The sequence below is a fragment of the Kogia breviceps genome, chromosome 14 (assembly GCF_026419965.1).
Source record: "Kogia breviceps isolate mKogBre1 chromosome 14, mKogBre1 haplotype 1, whole genome shotgun sequence".
Lineage (NCBI taxonomy): Eukaryota > Metazoa > Chordata > Mammalia > Artiodactyla > Physeteridae > Kogia > Kogia breviceps.
The window spans coordinates 50,550,329-50,566,337 of NC_081323.1; the positions used below are offsets into that span (position 1 = coordinate 50,550,329).

At 46.3% G+C, this 16,009-nt stretch overlaps 1 protein-coding gene across 8 annotated transcripts in view; it reads right to left on the reverse strand.

Moving 5' to 3' along the window:
* The window catches only part of PTPRA (protein tyrosine phosphatase receptor type A), a 183,093-nt gene that overhangs the window by 9,088 nt on the left and 157,996 nt on the right, over window positions 1-16,009 (reverse strand). For all 8 annotated transcript variants that reach the window (XM_067011889.1, XM_067011886.1, XM_059037685.2 and 5 more), the window contains 8 exons: window positions 12,269-12,366; window positions 10,512-10,631; window positions 9,540-9,706; window positions 8,901-9,036; window positions 8,072-8,221; window positions 6,800-6,893; window positions 6,406-6,482; window positions 5,796-5,930 (listed from right to left, as the gene is read on the reverse strand). In XM_067011889.1, coding sequence (XP_066867990.1) covers window positions 5,796-5,930; window positions 6,406-6,482; window positions 6,800-6,893; window positions 8,072-8,221; window positions 8,901-9,036; window positions 9,540-9,706; window positions 10,512-10,631; window positions 12,269-12,366 — 977 coding nt within the window. The remainder of the gene's footprint in view (window positions 1-5,795; window positions 5,931-6,405; window positions 6,483-6,799; window positions 6,894-8,071; window positions 8,222-8,900; window positions 9,037-9,539; window positions 9,707-10,511; window positions 10,632-12,268; window positions 12,367-16,009) is intronic.

Consider the following 16,009-nt stretch of genomic DNA (forward strand, 5'->3'; position numbering starts at 1 on the left):
GAGCAACTAAGCCCGTGCGCCACAACTACTGAGCCTGCGTGCCACAACTACTGAAGCCCGTGTGCCTAGAACCCGTGCTCCGCAACAAGAGAAGCCACCTCAATGACAAGGCTGCGCACCACAACGAAGAGTAGCTCCCGCTCGCCACAACTAGAGAATGCCCGCGCACAGCACAGAAGACCCAACGCAGCCAAACATTTAAAAAGTAAATAGAATAAAGATAAATTAAAAAAAAAAAAAAAAAGAGTCCCCTCTTTAGGGAATTCCCCAGTGGTCCAGTGTCTGGGACTATGCACTCCTACTGCAGGGGGCATGGGTTTGATTCCTGGTCGGGAACTGAGATCCCGCAAGCCACGCAGTGTGGGAGAAAAAAAAAAAAAATCCCCTCTTCAAACTCTGGACAAGGAGTTGGTCAACAGTGAAAGCATGTCTGCTCTGGCTGCCTAAAGGGGACAACCAGCCAAAATGATTACCTGTGGTAGGACCAAGTAGTTAGATCAGTGCTGTTGTAGGATGAATTTCAAGGTGACACAGCTATTGTAGGGAAGCAGGTATGGTGTGCTGAGAGAAAGCAAGCCTGGTAAACTTATGGGGATAGGATTTAAGGGATGACATGAAATAAAGAGAAGCCACATAAGATGATCGCAGATGTTGGACCGATGGCAGGAAATTACCCTACTCAGCCAGGTAAAGACTTATTTAATTTAGCCCTCTGTGTGGGCCCAACAACACAAACAGAAAAATCAGGTTGGGCTTAAATGGGACTTGACTCCCGAGGTGCCTCTCATGGCTGTGGGGAGGGATATGGCAAAAAGAGCTGTAACAGAATCCAGAGCAGGAGCCAGCAGTGGCTGTACCACTGTCACCCAGGGCTAAAAATGCCTTGGTATCCTGCTGAGGATGGAGACATGAGAGCACAGAGCTGGAGACTAGGCCTGTGGGGAATGCAAGGCTGTGACAAATATGGGACCCGACCCTCAGGGAGTAGAGGCTGTGGCTCATCTCAGAATCTATGCTCCACTCTGTACGTGGAGAGCAGACAGGGATGAGGGAAAATGGAAACTAGGAGACTTAAAATAAACAATGGAAACAGGAGAGGAAGAAGGACCCAATTCAAGTCTTGGGACTGGATATCAACAGGAAAAGTTTCTAAATTTTGAATGCATGGGTAGATTTTCCCTCAAGATGAGGAAGCCCAAAGAGGATTTTAAGACAAGGAGTGATATAATTAGATTTATATTTTCAAAAGGATCACTGGCTTCCATGTGGAGAAGTGGCTAAAAGGGGACGGGAATGGAAGCAGGCAGACTGGCTGCCAGACTACTTCAGTGATGCAGATGAGAGATGATGGTTTGCATGCGGGTGGGTGACAGGAGTTACACCAAAGAGAAGTGGATATGCTCGGCATACATCAGGACTCACTGACAGACTGGCTGTGGAGAGTGAGAAAAGCAGAGAGGAGTAAAGGTAACTCCTAGACTTCTGATACAAGCATCTGGGTGGAAGATGGTACAATTTACTGAGATGGGTAGAGTGGGATGAACCAGTATGAGGGAAAGGAGGAAACCAAATTTTATTTGGGCCATATGAAGTTTGAGATTCTTAACAGACATCCATGAGAAGATATCAAGTAGCTATGTGGATACACCGGTCCACAACTGGGAAGGTGGGAGGTAACTGGGCTAGAGACATAGATGTGAGAGTCCCTGACATACAGATAGTATTTAAAGCCACAGAGTTGGATGAGATCCTCAAGGAATAGTGTATCAAAAGAGAACAAAAGTGGGTTAAGACCTGAGTGTTGGACACTCCAATGATTAGAGGTCATGCAGAGGAGGAGGAGGTCACAAAAGAAATAACAAAGGAGTTGCCAGGCCAGTGAGCGGGGAGGGGGTGACAGCATGGAAGTCAAGGGAAGAAAGTGTCTTGAGGAAGAAGGAGTTGACGGCTTCACATGCTGCTACAAAGGAACAAAAAAGACAAGAAAAGAGAAATAACTTTTGCATTGGGCAGATGGCGGTCACCGGTGATCTTGACTGAAGCAGTCCCAGAGGAGTCAAGCCTAGAAGGAACAGGATGAAAGAATGTGAGGGGAGAAAGCCAATGCTTTTTAAAGTTTTGCTGGGAAGGGGTACAGAGAAATGGGATGGCAAATGGAAGGAAATGTGGGGTTAGGAGATCTTTGTTTTTTTAAAAATAGGAAAGTAACAATAGGCTGATAAGAGTATAGAGGAGAGAGGAGAACTATTTACGGATGGAGGTGAGAGAAGATAATGAGAGCAGCAAGATCCTTGAGAAGACAGGAGAGGAAGGGACCAGGGCACAGTGGACAGTTGGACTGAGAAGTGTAGGAACACTTTTCTACTGCAACCAGAGAGAAGACAAGAGAATGGATGAATGGATACAGATTCATCCAGCCCCAGGCTGGCTGCTTGGAGGTAAGAAGATGAGAGCATTCTTGTCTGCTTTCTTGGAGAAGAATGAGATCAAAAGATAAGGTGTGAGTGTGATGGGATAGGCAAGAGGGAATGTTGAAGGTCTGAGGAAAGAGAAGGAAGGGTATGTAGGATTGGTAGGTGACACTAATTACCCATATTAGATTTGTGGTCACGAATTCAATGTGAGACCACTCAGCACCATTTTGCGTTTTCTCCCAGTAATGTTTGATACCAGATGCAGGCATAGAATTGAGTTTACGAGGGTAGAGACCTTGCCATGAAAGTAAGAGACCATGAGGGAATAGTGCGTGTTAACAAGGGAGGAATTATAATAATGACAAGTCACAAAAACTCTTAACAGAGTAAGAAGGAAGGTGGGGACATTACTGGGGTGATTGAGATTGAGAAAATGGAGGAGCCAATGTCTCTAAGGACCTGATGAAGATAAAGAACTACTGGAGTAAGAGAAGAGAAGTAGTGAGGTGAAGGACACAAGATGGTAAACAGGGCGGGATGCCTATTGTTGACATTCCAAAGGCAGTGCAGATATGGGGGGATGACAAGGTTGTGGTTTGACCATGGAACTGGATGGCTAAGGAGGCTGATAAGATGAAAGACAAGAGTAGATGGATCACCCACATACATACTTTTGCTTCCAAGAATAGAAACAGAAATAGGAATTAAAAAAGGGGCAGCAAGCCAGGTGTTGGAGTCATCTGTGGGTGATCGGAGATGAGGAGTTGGTGTTCAAGTCTAGTAGAAGAATGCTTGGGAACTGGGGTTTAATCTAAGATTTATATTTTCAGATTATAGACTCTAGATATTGGTATCCCTAAAGAAGCTGAAACAGAGAAGCTTTTCAGTCTATTCTCTTGCTGTCTTTGTTTACCCTCTTTTCCCTAGATAGCACTAAGTTTCTTGCTATGGTCTGGGGCTGAAAACAGTGATGGTGATACAGAGCTTTGTGGGCAAGGGTCTAACAAGGGGCTATCATGTTTTACTGTCTCTCTGGAGAAGTAGAATGTGGGCTTGGGTTGAGATGACACCATGCAGAAACTGCTAGAGCTGCTCTGCCCACTCTGATGATGATGGTGGATGCATCAAGCTGCAGCTGAGAGGAACTCAGTCCTTACCAAGCCTCTTGGTGCACCCCCCTGGTTTAAATGGTGCAGAAAAATAAAACAGGGAAAAGAGAATTTTAGGTTTTAATTCCTTTGGAATTTTAATGTATACAGAATTTACATTTTTGGATCAGACTTTTTCTCGGAATTTAAATTGGAGGTAGGGAGTGGTGTCAGAATGTATAAATGGAGACACCCTTCATTGTCTCATTTAGGCTTACTGTGTTAATAGCTCTGGGAGCTATACTTGATAAGATGAATGGGAGGTGGAACAGAAAGTAAAATGTTATCTTAGAGGCCGGTGAGGCTGGTAAAGAATGTTACTATAACCTGTTCTGTTCTACTTCAGAAGCTTCTGTTTCACTGGCCCTAAGACAGAAGCATAGACACAGTGTTAGTAGGCAGAGGGGAATGGGCCTCATCCAACTGACTGCAGGCCTGGCCAACAGGCAGGAAAACTTGTGTGTGCATGTCCCCTCTCTCCCCACATCTACCGGTGAGACATGCTTCCTGCCCTTCTGCCCTGTACTCTCACTAGGTCTATTTCAAGGATGGAAAAGCCTGACAATCTGACTAGACAGAGTCTGAGGTATTCACTGGGTACTTTTTATTACAGGGCAGTGGACTGAGAATGTGCTCGCCATTCCAGCTTTTTCTGCCTGCTCTTTGGACCTGCCCAGAAGTGTGGAGGGAACCTCATGTAGGTCCCTGGTCTATATGTACGTTCCATCACAGCTTATCAGAGAGGGCTAGGAGACATGTACCTAATTCCTGATAACAAAGTAGCTCACCCCCCAACTGGCCTTTGTCACTCAGGTGTACGCTTCCTCCAAATCTCTCACCTCATCAGTATTGTTATTAATGATAGGTGAAGACCTATAATGTATGTCTGTTGATTAGGTACATGATACAAATCCATGAAGAACAACTAATGAGTTAAACGATTAAATCTGAAAAAAATCTTGACATAACGGAACATCAGGATGAGCAAATATCAAGGCTGTATCAAGGTTAAAATAAACAAACTGCCAAAGTACAGAATGGGAAAGATGTGGCTTGGAAAAACTAATGTAAAAAACATATTTAATTCTTCCTCTCCCCGCTTCCCCCAGTCCAGTCCACCCCACCTCTGCACCATCTATTGGGGCAGACCCCTTCTCACCACCCCTGCTGAGTCCAGGCCACCAGCATTACTGCTGCAGCATCCTCTCTGCTTCTGGCTTGCTTGCTCATTTCTAATCTGTCCTTCTCACCATAGCCAGATGGATTTTAAAAAACCTACAAATCTGATATTGTCAAGAGTTCTTAAACTGCTTTACAAAATTCAAACTCTTCACTATGGCTTAGAAGGACCTTTTCCCCCAGGCCCTTGCTGGCCTCTCCCGCTCTTTCTCTCGATTCAGACCCCTGTTAAGCTGTGCACCAGGCATCACGAAGCACCCATTTACTGAACTGTGCACCACAGCAGAAAGAGTCTGAAGATAATAAGCACTATCTGAACACAGACTGAGGCACACAGTAATACTGAGAGGGGTGGGGTGGGAGGTGGACAGAGAAAGAGTGACCCCTGAGATTGAAAGTGCTCAGTAGAGGCTGCAAGGTTCTGACTCAGGAATAATGTTAAGAGATTTCCTACACTGAATGGGAGCTGGCCTAGGGGGCCTCTAAGGTCCCTTTATATTCTGAGTAGGCTGACAATTCTCAAGGGCTTTTTTCTTTCAAAGATTTCCTTGTTATTGAATGTTAACTTGTAAGTTTCTTATTTTTGTTATTTCTCAAATTCTATTGTTTTCTTTTGTGTAGTCAGCAAAGAAGTGACCCATCTTCCCACCAGTCTTCTAGTTAATTTCTCTGGCTTGGAAGGCACTCTCTCCTTAGAGACACTCACACAAGCTCCACCACGGAGCCTCAGTCTGGCTCTGTATCCCTCCTCTCACTAGTTCTGCCCTGCCCGTGGAGGTGGGGTGCAGAGGGTGTGCACAAAGCTAGGCTTGGGGAGACCGTATTCAGGAGAGAAATGAGAGGGTGTGAACTGTCTAGGAACCGAATGGAGGCTCAGACCAGTCCTGAGAGAAGCTGACTGTTCAGATACCAAGCAGCTGGGCAATGGCTCTTTGATTAGTTTAAGTCAAAGAAAAAGTCCAAATACCCCCTTAGAACCAACCCCCCACCCCCACCCCCACCCTTTTTTCATGTGTCTCTTGTCTCCTGCAGCCCAGGACCTTTCTGAGCTCACCTGGCCTCTCTCCTCCAGTTCAGTTAGCATCACGATAGAGCAGGATTTCCACTCCCAGATCATTCGCCAGAAGTCCTCAGTTGTGTGGAGAAGAGGGCCCTGGCTGGCGATGTAGGAGTCCTTCTGCCGGTAGCCCTATACAGCCCAGGTCAATGGCAGGAGTGAGATGGTTTGATCAGGGAGGGGCTAGTGGAGAAGACAGGCCACTGGGATGGGACGGGGGCTGCCTGGAGACAAACACATCCCAGGCAGAGCTCCCCTTTGGCCACGGACCAAATCCTGGCTGGCATGCTGGTCTCTTTTTAAGAAGATGAGGAAAGGGGGTCTGGGGCTAGGATGGAGACAGCAGGAATGGGAAGGACCAGAGGTTAGTGTTTTTAGCCTTTGGTCTGTGTTGTGAACTTTTCCTTCCAGACTGGTGTTTGCCTTCTGTTCCCTCACTTTCTGCTCTTAGGGGCTCTGACAGACCTAGTGCACAGGAAGGGTATCAGTTCTGTATGTGATGCCTGACTCAAAGACCACCCTTCCAAGCATTGGGAGGGCAGCACTGCAATGCCCAGCTGAATCTCCATGGAGTGTTGGGAGCGCCGGGGACACAGCCACCACTTACATCAATGAAGGATGCGTTCACGTAGTCTGTGTTTTCCTCACCCCTCTTAACTGGAATGATCACTCTGTTGAATTCATCTGCAAGAAGGACAGCAGCCTGTGGCTCCCCAGCATCACCTGTCCTCTTCTCCCTCTCTTTCCATCTATCCCCCCCGACCTCAGCTCTGAGCAGATATAATTCCAGCTGGGCAACAACATGCCTGTTCCTAGCCCAGGAGGCAGAAAACCTTTGGGCTTCATGCTCTTTCCAGAAGCCACTGAAGAACTGGAACAATAAGAGACAATGCCATAATTCTTGTCCCCAAGCTGATCATTAACTAGTACCCAAGAAGTTCAAAGGGTGAAGGGAAAGGGGGATGGGGCATTAAGGCTTTGGGTGGGGAGAGGGCTCTTACATGGAATGATCTGTAAAACCCGGTTCTTCTTCATGTTGGCTGGAAGGTTTCCGGTCCGCATCTTGTCATTCTGGATTTTGATTGATGTTAATTTCTGAATTGGGAAGGGGAGGGGAAACATTACTTATCTCAGTAACTGAACTTGACAAGATTATGTCTGTTACTGGACCTGCATCCAGGGCACACTGGCATACTGCTCTTCTCAGCAGAGCCCTGACCTCCATCATTTCCACATGTTCTTATCAGAACACTGTTTTTCTGTTTTTAATAAGCCAAGAGTGTTTGGGAAACACTGTTTTCCCGGCTCCTGTGGACCATTCTGGGATTCCCTTAGATTGAAATTTTATGATCCTGGAACAAGTAATCTAGTCTTATAGGAGACAGTGTGTCTGTCCTACCTCCCTCTCTCCCTGCTGTTCTACTCCCAGAGGCTGTCTTAGATTCTTTAGAAAACCTTATTCAAATAAATATCCTCCCTTCTCCTTATTCCAAGGTTCCTTCTTGATTTTTGCTACTCAAAGTGTAGCCCATAAAACAGCATCAGCCTCGTCTTGTTATATATGCAGAATCTCAGGCCCCAACTCAGACCAGCTGAAACAGAACCTGCATCATAATAGGATCCCAAGGTAATGCATGTGTACATTACAGCTTCAGGAGTATTTTAAGGCAGTTGGTCTTCCCCATCCCAATACAGAATCTCTTGCTTCTGGGAGCACTTTTATTGATGAGAGTGTGACATGTCCCTTAGGTGAGTTGAGAACCACTGTCAAATGGCATAAAGCAGGGGTCAGCAATCTATGGTCCAAGAGCCAATCTGGTCTGCTGATTGCAAATGAGGTTTTAACGGAAACACTGCCATGCTCATTTGTTTACATGGCGTTTATGGCTGCTTTTGTGCTTTAACAGCAGCACTAAGTAGTTGCAAATAGAGACCTTATGGCATGCAAAGACAAAAATATTTACTTTGCAGAGAATGTTTGCTCTTACTGTACATTATAATTACCTGGGAGTGGGGGCTGGAGGACTTAAAAAAATACCATTGCCTGTTTTTGGTTTTTTTCCCCCCTAAACACAACGCAAGTGACTCTAACATGCAGGATGGGTTGAGAATGACTAGGGTATGAGTAAAGGGCCAGAGACCCACCTCCTTAACCACCCACATGCTTTGCAAGGGGATTCACCATTTGTTGGTAAATCCACAAAGAGTCAAGCATCCTGTATTCTGTAGGTCACATAGATCCTTCATCCTGAAAGAGCTCAGCTCCAACTTACCTTAAACTCCTCCTCTAATCCATTGTTGCTAGACCCTGGGATTTTGTTGTAAATTTTCTGCAGATGTGTTTCTAGAGAGGTGACTTCCAGTTCTGTATCTCCATAGAGATAATGCTCCAGAAGGGCTTGGTATATGAAGACGTACTGCATCTGAAATGCAGATGATGCCCGAGTTCCCAGTTACACACATGGTCCTGGTGGTGCCAGAGCACTCCCTCCCACTCCCATTTCACTTCAGTCCACTTCTTCAATCCTAGCAGAGATAAAATGATTCACTCTTGTCCCAATTCAGAGAGGCAGGACTTGAAAGGCATGAGTCCCTCTGGGGGTGCTTAAACTTAGGAGGGAGGGTCCTACTCTGGTACCCTCCTGGAGAAAAGGACAACTCCAACTCCTGCTCATTCAGAGAGCACAGACTGGATAGACTGAGGGGTTGTCAAATTCTGGTGACACACAAAACCTGTGCCAGCCCCCCTCCTCTCCCAGTGCTGTGCCCTTTGAACTCCATGCCCTAACCACAGAGCTGACCTCACTGCTGCTCCTGGACCTGGCTGAGCTGCATCACAGCTCTGGGGCAATGGCTCCCTTGGCTGCCTACAGACCTACTTTCCATATCTCTTAGAGTCTAGTGCAAATGACATCTGCCCCACCTTCCAGATTCCCCTAGGCACAGCCTCCTCTGTGCTCCATAGTTCTTTTAATACATAATTTATGAGGGCCCTTCATCACACTGTATGATGATCATTTACAATAACCTGGGAGGCTGAGTAATCCATGAGGCGGGTAGATGTTTTGGTCCTGGAATGCCCCCTACCCACAAACCACTCACGTCTGTTTGCACCATCTGGCAGCGCTGTGCCCGGATCCGGCTTACAAAGCCATAAACGTCCACCTTCCGCTCTGTATGCATCATGTCCAGCATGGCATCAATGACGACAAAGGTTCCTGTACGCCCTACACCCGCACTGTAGCCAGAGAGTAGGCGTATTACTAGGATGGCTAGCGTGTCTTGTGGGAACACCCAGGGAGGGGGCAGCACAGGGTAGGGCTCTTTCTTCAAGGCTTTAAATTCTAATTCTGTATGAGGTAGAGCTGGGACTCTCACAGAGCCAACAACTCCACTGTACCCTGAACTCTTTACCTCTAGTTATCAGGACCAGAGAACCTTGACACTTAGAATGGTCTGAAGATTCCAAGTACACAAGGCAGCACTCAACCTAGCTTCTTGGCTTCATAGCAGTGGTCACCCCACCCCCAATCTTGGAGGATTGCCCTTCCCTCTTTCTTCAAGTGCTTTCCACCCAGCACCTAGTTTTCTTGAGGAGTCTCTCTGGATGCTGCCCTGGCGCCCCAAGAGCTCATCCACTCTGTGCCAGCCTCCTCAGCCAGGGCCCCTGTGCCTTCCCTGCTCTCAGCATGGGAGCAGAATGTGACATGAGTGGGGAGCCAAGGGTCAGGCCACACTGACCTGCAGTGTACCACAATGGCCCCTGCATACTGCGGGTTACAGGCCTTCACCTTCTTGAGGAACTTGAGCATACCAATAGGGGTGAAAGGCACCCCAAAGTCTGGCCAGCTGGTAAAGTGGAACTGAGTGATGAGGCGCTGTGGCTTTCTGTTGGTCACGTCGCCCACCTGTGAATTGAAGAGATCCCTGTGTGTTGGTCCTGATACCCTGGGGTAGGGCAGCACCAGGGGAAGGAGGGTGAGGCTTAGGGGCCAGGGCCAGCTGTGGCTATCACTGACAATGGGAAAGTGAGAGGATTAAACTTCCTAAGAAAGTTTTAACCATGGACAGAGAACCTTCCCAGGAACCCCATGGTGTAGGCAGGCTATTACTATTATTCACAGCCTACAGATGAAATGTGAAACTCAGAAAAGTTAAATGACCTGGTCTAGGTCCCAGGATTAGTAAAAGGCAAGGTCAGAACTAAAATGCAGGTCTCCTGACTCTTGGTAAGCCCACTTTTCATAGCACCACACTGCCCTCAGCTGAAGGCAACCTTTGCTCAAGGCTCCACGGTCCCCCTGGAGGGTCAGGAGCAGGGCCCACCACATCCTTGATGTCAGGAGCCTTTGGGGTAAGAAAGGAGGAGACGTAAGTCAAGTACCAGAAGATACTGGTGCAATATCTCCTGATGCACTTGGTTCATACCTAAAGATGACCAAACTCCATCTCAGTAATACTTTTTCTCCCAGCCATGAAAAGTCATGAAAATGTTCCCCCCCTTAGCTTTGACCAAAAGAAAAAAACAAGAAAAAAACAACAAAAAAGAAAAATCCCCTGGGAGCCCAGAACTCTGATTGCAGAGTTCGAACATTTTGCACACTCAGCAATTCCTGACCACCCTGAGTAAGACAGGGATGACTCAGCCTGTTCTGCCTCTTAATGGTCAGCAGATTCTAAATGAGAACCAAGAAAGGAGGTAGGAGACAGTACCTGTTGAATGCAGAACTTCCGCACTGTGTAGTCCACCAGTACAGTCACATCCTCTACTGACACACGGATATTCCCATAGGTCCAGCAGCCTTGGTCTGGCCAGTACTGGGCGCACTTACACTGGAAAGGAACAGATATGCACCCCCCTGACCTCAGACCTCCCACCCCCAGCAGGTGCAAAGGGCCCTAAAGAAAAGGACCACAAAAAGCCCATACTAAAATCCTCAGAACGCCCTATGGCCTCCTTCTCTTACCTCAGTCAGCTACAGACTTATTTAACTGTTCCTTTTTTTTTTTTTTTTTTGCCACGCCATGCAGTTTGCAGGATCTCAGCTCCCTGACCAGAGATTGAACCCAGGCCACAGCAGTGCCCAGAATCCTAACCACTAGGCCACCAGGGAACTGCCTAACTGTTCTTTTTTTAAGTTCCTCAGCTTCCATCCTGTTTAGCACAATCTCTTAACTTATGCAGAGCCCCAGCCCTATACTTCTCACTCTTTCTCACTAGACCTCTAGTCTTGCAGTTCAGGGCAAATCGGAAGCCATTTTACCTACAAAATCTGTACTTCCAGGCTTCCCTGGTGGCGCAGTGGTTAAGAATCTGCCTGCCAATGCAGGGGACATGGGTTCGAGCCCTGGTCTGGGAAGATCCCACATGCCGCGGAGCAACATGAGCCACAACTACTGAGCCTGCGCGTCTGGAGCCTGTGCTCCACAACGGGAGAGGCCGTGACAGTGAGAGGTCTGCACACCGCGATGAAGAGTGGCCCCTGCTCGCCGTAACTGGAGAAAGCCCCCGCACAGAAACAAAGACCCAACACAGCCAAAAATAAATAAATAAATAAATTTATTTTTTAAAAAATCTGTACTTCCACAATATCCTAGGTCATGCTCTAGGGGCAAGTCTGTCTGATCCCCTGGAATGAGCAACCTGCTATGAGGGAGTCACCAGGGTGGATTGATGCAGACTGTAAACCTGCCACGAGAGGCCCAAGGCCTTCTCTGGTTGACTAGGCCTTGGACAGCTCCCAAGAGCCAGAGGTAGGGTTGGAGAAAATGAACCTAAAGCCCAGCCCTAAAGCTATCCCTCCTAAGCCAATCAATACATCCAACAGCCCAGTGTGAGTATCAGGTTGACTCTAGGGCCATCCTGGAGAGAGACTGTCATGAATCGGGATTCCTCTCTGGGGACTGATCCAGGACTCAGGACTGGTGTTGGCTGTGGCCCAGTGATGGAGCTGACCAGGCATGGACTTGGCAGCCACAGAAAGAAAAGAACCAGTCAGAAGGCTGCCTGAAGGATCAGTTCAGGGGCTCACATTGTGCCCTGCAGGGTCTCAGCTCATACAGCTCCCTCTGCTATCTCAGTAGGAGGAACAAAACAAAAACAAAAACAAAAACAAAAAACCCAGGGCAGTGAGGGACTAGAGAAGCCAGGGGAGAAAAGCCCCACTGTGGCTTTTCCTTGTCTAATGGCCCAAGTCTTTCTTCCAGGATGTTTTGGATCTAAGGTGAGCTGTTTGGTCACCAGACACAGGGTGTGCCCTAGGTATACCTCTTGAGTTCATCGGAGGCTTCCAGGCCACAGGAAAGTGTGCCTTCAAAGGCATATTGGCCTGGGTTCTGTCTGGATGAATGACAGGCCCAGAAGCCACAAGGGGTAGAGAGCCTAGGCTCAAACACAGAACTCCAGCAAAGCAGTCCCTCTGTTGGTCATGCCTGTATCAGGGGCCATTCTATCTAATTTCTCCACTCACCTCCTTTCTCTCCTTCAGATTGGTAACCATGACGATGGTGGCTGTGTTTTGCTCCCAGATCATCCTCCAGAAATCATTCACCGTTTCTTCTTTTGGTCCTATAGTAGCCAACAGCAAAGATGAGAACACACACCAAGAGGAAGAAAGATGCTGGGAAACTGGGAACATTCATTCCTGACTTTTGGAAGCCTGTGCCCACATGCCCCCAGCTAAATATATCATCCATCTACCCATCCACCTACTTACTAACTGAACATTTCCTGTGTATCCATCATGTATGTGCCTGGCACTTCACTAGGGAGTGAAGTGGGGATGTGAGGTTCTTAAAATAAAAAGAGAACATGAACAATGTTTCCCAAGGATACTATAGTTGAGGATTAGAAATCATGACCCCTACAGAATACCTATGTTATGGGCGAGATAGTGAGCTATGTGCTTTATATCTCATTTACTCCTTCTTACCATGCTCTGAGGTGGGTGTCATTAGCCAGAGAGGTTGGGTAAATTGCTTAGGCTGAAATTTAAAATTTACCTCCCACACAGCCTTTTCCAGAAAGTCACTAGAAGGGCACAAACAAAGAAAAAGAAAAAAGTGGGATCTAACACAGGAGAGAGACTAACAGAATTCTCAGGGTGTTGGTAAAGGGAAGGCTCAGGATAATTACTCTGTCAGAGGCTAGATCAATCCAGAATGGAACTGAAGGAAGAAGGTTCTAGAAGGACCCCAAGGTAAAAAATTAAACTAAAAAATTTAAACCTCATGTATCTGAGGGTACCGAGAGGAAATATATACTTCTAGTAAAGGGTTTAAGAGAAAAAAAATCAGTGCTAGGTATATAAAAAACTAAGTGAATAAGGAAAAAAGGCAATTATTAACTCTTAGAAAGAGGGAAACCAAAAACTATATGAAATAAATCATATAATATTATGTGCTTTAGCTGTGAATAATATTGGCATAGTAATAAGAATGTAAATAACAAGTATTATCTTCACCACGAATTGTGATTTAACTCCACTGGGAGAATGGGGAAAAGGGACATGTCTGTCTGAGTGTGAGGTAGTTTGTAAGAGGATTAAATAAGTTATCTATAATAAGAAAAGGTCAACAGATAAAAATGGCTGCTTTAGGGCTTCCCTGGTGGCGCAGTGGTTGAGAGTCCGCCTGCTAATGCAGGGGACACGGGTTCGTGCCCCGGTCCGGGAAGATCCCACATGCTGCGGAGCGGCTGGGCCCGTGAGCCATGGCCACTGAGCCTGCGCGTCCGGAGCCTGTGCTCTGCAATGGGAGAGGCCAGAGCAGTGAGAGGCCCACGTACCACACACAAAAAAAATAATAAAAAAATAAAAATGGCTGCTTTAGACTAAAAAAGTGTAGACGAAAGGGGGGAGAACTTTGTGTTTTTATAGACCTTGTAATACCTTTTGACTTTCTTAAAACTTGTATTCCCTTTGGTAAAAAGAAAAATATTAAAAAGAAAAACAAATAATGACAGAAGTGGACACATACCAGAAAGATGTACAGAGGTGGAATTATTTCACTGCCTGGCAAGGTCAGGAAAAGTCTCCTGGAGGAGATGACATTTGAGCTATATGTTAGGACAGATAAAGTAGATGGGAGTCTAGAAAGGAGGCAGAGGGAGAAGAGGTAATCCAGGCAGAGGTGCCGGGGGCTAGCAGCAAGTAAGAGCATGAGACATCCAGGGACTGTAAGGAGTTCAGGGAGGTCACTGTGTAGGGTGTGTAGAACGTAGAAGATGAAGCTAGAAAGATAGGTGAGGTACCAGGATCTAAAGGGATGGAGGCCAGGCTAAGGAAGGCTTGTTTTACAGATAATGAAAAATCATTCTAGGATTTTCATGAGAGTCTGACAAAAATTTTGCATTCAGAAAGGCCATTCTGGTGGAAGGAATGCAAGGAGCAAAGTTAGGGCCCAGAGGGATCAATCAGTAGGCTACTGCAACAGAGCTGGAAGAAGAGATGAGAGTAAGGAAGTGTGTCACAGAAGGCAGATTTTGGAGAGAGAAACAAGAGGACTAGTCATATGTAAAGCAAGGGACAGGTAGGAGATCTGGATGATCCCAAATCTGGTTTGGTTGATTAGGTAGACTACATTCTAGTCACCATGAATATAGATTACATTCCAGTCTCTAAAGAACAGAGGAGAAAAAGCAGCTTTGGGGCTGAGGAAGAGTCACGTTTCAGTTTCTGATGTTGAATCTAGAGTCTGTGGGGGTAATTCAAGCGGAAGAGTACAAAGTTAGTTTGAAAATGTGGCTCTGGAGCTCAAGAGAGGCAGCAGCCAGTCAAACAGAGGTGAGTATTAGATGAGGTCTCTCAAAGAGGATACAGAGGGGGAGGAGTAAAAAAGGGGTCAAACACAGAATGCTGGGGATCTTCAAGCATTATTCAAGTTCAGACGGAACAAAAAGCCTGGGAGGCAGAAGAATGGACAGAAATGTGCCATGAAAGACAAGAATGGAGTTTCAAGGGAAGTAGTCATCCACAGTATTGAAGAGAAACTATACTTAAGGGGCAGAAAGAAGAATAAGAGCTAGAGAAACAATATTTAGAAAAGTGAGAAAAATCAAGAGGACTGAATGGCAGGAAATAACAGGAGGGTTTCAACGAGTGTGAAGTACTGTGGAGAAGTTCAAGAGGGAAGGAGTCTGCGAAAAGGCTATGGGGAAATCAAAGGGGAACTTAATTTAAGAACTATTTTAGCATCAACAAGGCCCCATGACAAACAAAGAGAGGATGAGGTTATATGTGGTTGTTGTTGCCAAAATCATCACTGAGTAGGTGGTAGCTGAAGTGGGCCTTGGAGGGTGGACCTGAATTGACAGATGGCTACAGAGGGAGGGAAAGTGGGGTCCAGTTAGGCAAGGGCCAGGTCCTGGTGGGAGACTGCAAGGGCAAGGAGGATCTAAGACTTCTGACCACCTCTGCCTCATTTTACCTCTATCCCTATTTTATCACGATCACAGTACTGTCCAACAGAACTTTCTGTGATGATGGAAATGTTTCATATCTGCACTAATATGGTAGCCTCTAGTCACATGTAGCTATTGAGCCTTAAAATGTGACTAGTGTGATTGAGGAACTGAATTTAAAATTTTATTTTATTATTTTTTGGCCTCGCTACATGGCTTGTGGGATCTTAGTTCCACACCCAGGGATTGAGCCCGTGCCCTCAGCAGTGAAAGCAGAATCCTAACCACTGGACCACCAAGGAGCTCCCCCAAATTTTATTTTAAATAGCCACATGTGGTTAGTGGCTATCATATTGAACAGGATAGCCACTTCCCAAAGTTTCTGTTTATTTTGCTATAAATTATCCTCTACCAACTAAAGGCTCCAAAAAGGCAGAGATCATACTCTGTTTTATTCCCCTACATATCCCCATCACCTAGGCCAGTTCCTGGCACATAATATTAATAAATGGTCAATAAATATTTGTTGAGTGATTAAATAAATGGGCTTTGATGGACCATAATAACATCAATTACTTTTTAGTGCTGCAAACATCAAGATTTTTTTTTGTTAGGATCCCAAAGGTGAGGACACTTGTTAGAACTTCAGGCTATGGAAACATGTGCAGAGCATGTATAGGACTATGACATTGGGCCCCTGCTCTGAGGGTTCTTAGACCACTTATCTGTGAATAATAGTGGCGCTCAGGCCCATGAGTGGGAGGAGGAGATGAGTCAGCCTGGACCACTGAGGTGGCCAAACCTCTTTGGA